Source organism: Rhynchophorus ferrugineus, unplaced genomic scaffold (genome assembly GCF_030347505.1).
Source record: "Rhynchophorus ferrugineus isolate W39M unplaced genomic scaffold, kcgeb_rfMv2 rfM9, whole genome shotgun sequence".
In the NCBI taxonomy this organism is placed as follows: Eukaryota; Metazoa; Arthropoda; class Insecta; order Coleoptera; family Curculionidae; genus Rhynchophorus; species Rhynchophorus ferrugineus.
In genome coordinates, this window is record NW_027472588.1 from 20,238,844 (window position 1) to 20,243,310 (window position 4,467).

The 4,467-nt window shown below is 36.0% G+C and overlaps 1 protein-coding gene across 1 annotated transcript; it reads left to right on the plus strand.

Annotated features, from left to right (window-relative positions):
* The first annotated feature begins 1,659 nt into the window (after nt 1-1,659).
* LOC143203149 (uncharacterized) lies at nt 1,660-2,490 on the plus strand. Its single transcript, XM_076415287.1, has one exon. The coding sequence runs from the start codon at nt 1,660-1,662 to the stop codon at nt 2,488-2,490; it is 831 nt and encodes a 276-aa protein (XP_076271402.1).
* The last annotated feature ends 1,977 nt before the right edge of the window (nt 2,491-4,467 follow it).

Consider the following 4,467-nt stretch of genomic DNA (forward strand, 5'->3'; position numbering starts at 1 on the left):
CGCAAGCATTGAAGAAACAAGTATAGAAGCTCTTGTCTCAAAATTGCCAAATCCCAAACTCATTAGGGGGGATCTCAATTCCCATGCGCCTGAATGGGGCTCATCTAAATATAATCAAAGTGGTCGATGGATTGTTGAAGTCATTAATGACAATAATCTGTGCATTATGAATGACGGATTACCTACATTCCTATCTGCTTTATCGGGCACATTGTCACACTTGAACTTAAGCCTGTGCTCTTCCTCATTGGCTGGACAGACGAAATGGACAACTGTGACTGATATGCATGACAGCGACCACTTTCCCACTTTGGTTGAACTCACTGACACACCTGGCATATTACCTACAGCGACTGGACTTAATATTAGAGGTATTGATTGGGACCAATATAGAACGTTGATTGAAACCAATCCAATCACAAAAAATATAGACACAATCGTAAAAGAATTCACCGATTCTATTATCAATGCAGCTAGAAGATCTACTCCTATTAACACCACGAAAATAAACAAATTACCGGACCATGGTGGAATAAAGACTGTGCTAGGGTAATAAAAGATAGGAAAAGGGCCCTTAACAAATTCAAATTAAACCCAAAATCCGAACTCTTTCAAAATTGCAAAAGAATAAATGCAATTGCGAGACTATTCGGAAGAACTATTCGGCAAGCAAAATTAAGCTCTTGGAGGAAATTTACAAGTAGTCTTACCCCGCAAACCTCATCACATACTATATGGAGGAAAGTATGCATACTAAAAGGCATCCCACAATCTAAAATACCAGTGATGGTTGATGGAAGTCGACTTATTGAAGACCCCTGAAATGACTGAAATATTTGCAGCACACTATCATTCCGTATTAAACAAACATAAGGAGGAAAAGATGAACAGCAATTATGGAGTAAGCAAAAATGCACACGATTTTTTGAATATTCCATTCATAATTGAAGAGCTTAATAAGGCTATGAGTAAGGACAGAAACACATCTTCCGGACTAGATAACGTTTGTCGTGGATGCAGTCGCTATTAGTCCCTATATATAAACCAGGTGCATTCAGTATCCAGCTACAGGCCTATCGCGTTAACCAGTCACCTATGTAAAGTACTTGAGCGCATGGTCTGTCATAGGTTGATATATGTGATTGAAAAGCAGATACTACTAAATAATCGTCAGAAAGACTTCATTAGAGGATACTCTACACCTGATCACTTGATCGGGTTTCAGGAGGACCTTTGTGATGCCTTTAATACGGGGCAGCATCTGACTACAAACTTTCTTGACTTAGAAAAGGCCTTTGACTCCATCAATATCGATAGCATCCTGAATCAACTATCTAATTGGGAAATAGTGGTCAGAATGTTCGACTTCATTGCATCCTTCTTGACTAACAGAAGCTTCCGGGTCAGCGTTAATGGAGTAAAATCTACAACATATCACCAAACCAACGCTGTACCTGTATCAGCTCATTACTATTCATAATTGCTATGAACTCCATTAACAAAGTTATTCCCACTTATATCAACGCCCGAATCTATGCAGATGATGTGGTTATCTACCACAAACATACTAACAATAAGTACAGCCAATCCCTATTACAGAATTGCCTTGTTCAACTGCCTGCGTGGGCCGGACGGAATGTGTTGAAGTTCTCATTAGTGATGGAGGGTAAGAACCTGATAAACAAACCAGAACATAAATTCTTTGGTTTGCTGTTCGACCACAAGCTCAACTGGCACATAAATTATCTCAAGAATAAATGTTTGGCAGACTTAGGTCTACTGAATACCCTTTCCAACATCAATTGGGGAGCACACGGAACATCCTTGAGCAATATATATCAGGAGCTGATAAGAAGCAAATTGGATTATGGAAGCCAGTGTTATATTACCGCGCCACCTTCATACGTGAAGAAATTGGATCCCATACAAAACGCCGCTATTAGAATCATATTGGGAGCATTCCGCACTAGTCCGGTTGAAAGTTTGCAGTGCGAGGCAGATATTTCATCACTCGAGTCACGGCGAGAGCTCCTGCTACTAAACTATGCAAGCTCCCTCAAATTCCGTCCAGAGTTGGACCAGTTTAATACCTTTTTCCTACCTAAGACAAACTGGACCAATATAAGGAAGAGGCACTTAAGCCCCTCATTAATCTTCCAGAGGATATGTAAACGATTAATGATTGTGATCCCAGATGCAAAATGTAGAATCACTAATATACCACCATGGCATTTCTCAAGAATACACATAGACCTCTCTATGAAGGTTCTGAATAAGGAAACAAATAGTTCTTCTACAATAAAAAGCTTCTTTAGACAGATAATCGAAGAGAACTATTCAAATCATTTTATCATCTACACGGATGGTTCAAAACGTGAGAACTTTGTGGGTGCTGCTTATACGTCTAGTCTACTCCAGAGAAAGTATTTTCACCGCGGTACTGCTGGCTATATATATGGCCCTATCTGCCTTGGAAGAATCACAGATTAGCGAATCCATACTAGTAGTATGAGATTCTATGAGTTCCCTAGAGAGTTTAAGATCGGCAAGGACAGTCCACCCTCTGGTCACATACATCAGAGAGATACAGACAAAGTTACAATTTAGGGGTGTAAGAATAACATACCTCTGGGTCCCCTCCCATAAAGGAATATCTGGAAATGAAAGAGCCGACCATCTGGCAAGTAGGGTAGAGGAGTCGATCAATTTAAAATTAAAAAAGATGCCAAAGTCTATATGAAGGGCCTAAATAGGCAATTGACCCAATTAGAATGGGACGTTCTCATAAAAAACAATAAATTATGGGAAGCCAAGAGGATCTTTTATCAATCTATAGACCATAATAACATGAGTAGACGTTGCACGACTGCGAATGGGACACTGTAGAGTGACACATGAATATTTGTTGAAGGGACAGAGCCCGCCCTTATGTGATTTGTGCCAGATTCAACTTAGCGTCAGACACATCCTACTGGACTGTCAAAAATATGATGATTTGAGGAGACAACTTGAGATGCCGACAGCACTGGAACAATTGGTCCAACCTGAGCAACTGAATCTGCTGATTGACTATCTAAAGACTCTAGACCTACTTCAACACCTGTAACATACATTTATTATTGTGTAATTGAAAAATTTTACTGTATATATTCTACTGTTTATAATCTACTGTGTAGTATTTTAAGCTGTTAATGTTCAAATGATGTATTGTAATTCACCCTAAATAGCCCAAGAGTCTGACGGGATTAACTAAATAAAAAATAAATAATAATAAAGCTAGTCTTGAGTGAACTATATGAGATCTATGGTATATATAAGGTTCCTAACATTGAAGTATGGTAGTATAATAGGAATGGCGGTAGGGAAATTATTAAATTAGGGGACTAAATTAATAAATTATTAGCTTGTGTTATTATAATAGAAATTTCGGTAAAGATAGCAGTTAATTTATAAAATCTAACATATACATACTAGACAGGAGAAAAAAAATCAGTTTTTCATATTGAAAAAAAAATTTCAAACACTAATTGATTGAATAGATGTCATACTTGTAGGTGACCTTTTAGCGTTTTCTGGTAAAAGTACAAATCCGTTATTGTAGAACTAAGATATCTGGAGGAAGATCTAAAACATTAAAACCTAATTATAATTAATAGTTAGTCTAAAAAACACCCCCAATTTATTAATGCTGTTCAATAGGCTTTAAAAGGGGCTTGTGATAACTACTTGCAGTTTCTTCTGTTTCAGTTTTTCGCTAAGAAATCTCAGAAATTACTCAAATCTTATCGATTAAAATTGCACATATATCATTGACTAGTGTTTGAAATATACTCATCTTGAATACATGAAAAAACATTAATTACTTTTTCATGAATCCCCCACCTATTTTATTTTTAAAATAAACTGTAAAGTAAACCACCTGTAAAGGTGGTGATGGAGTTATCAACAGCGTAGCAATCTCACTACGTAGCCTATATATTACTAATTTATTTTATGTTTCTGTAATAAATATAACGGTAAAATAATGTTTAATATCTGCTTGCTAATAGGCTTATTAGCTCATTTGTATTCTCATTTAGTTGCGCGATAGACCACAGATTTACATTTCAAGAAGCTTGAAAGACAAAGAATTACTGATGACAAAAACAAACATTTTCCTTTTATTTCAAATTTCTAGAAATATATAACGATGTGCATCCTAGAATAACGCTTATTTGCAAAGAAATAGAACATTTATAATACTGTTTTATATAAATATATTTGCAGGACTGTTTATATTACTTTACAAAATAAAATTTAATATTACCAAAAATCTCAAATTCCAACATATATAAAATTTAAAGTAAAAACATTTTCAGGGTTAAATTTATTATATTTATATTTGGTACGGCTTTGCCATTATTAGTGATGATTATACCACAGAGTAAAACATCGCGGATCTGAATTTTTGTTATTGTTTATAATCGT

Coding starts and splice junctions, on each gene's coding strand:
- LOC143203149 (XM_076415287.1), top strand. CDS start 1,660: ATGGAGGGTAAGAACCTGATAAACAAACCAGAACATAAATTCTTTGGT.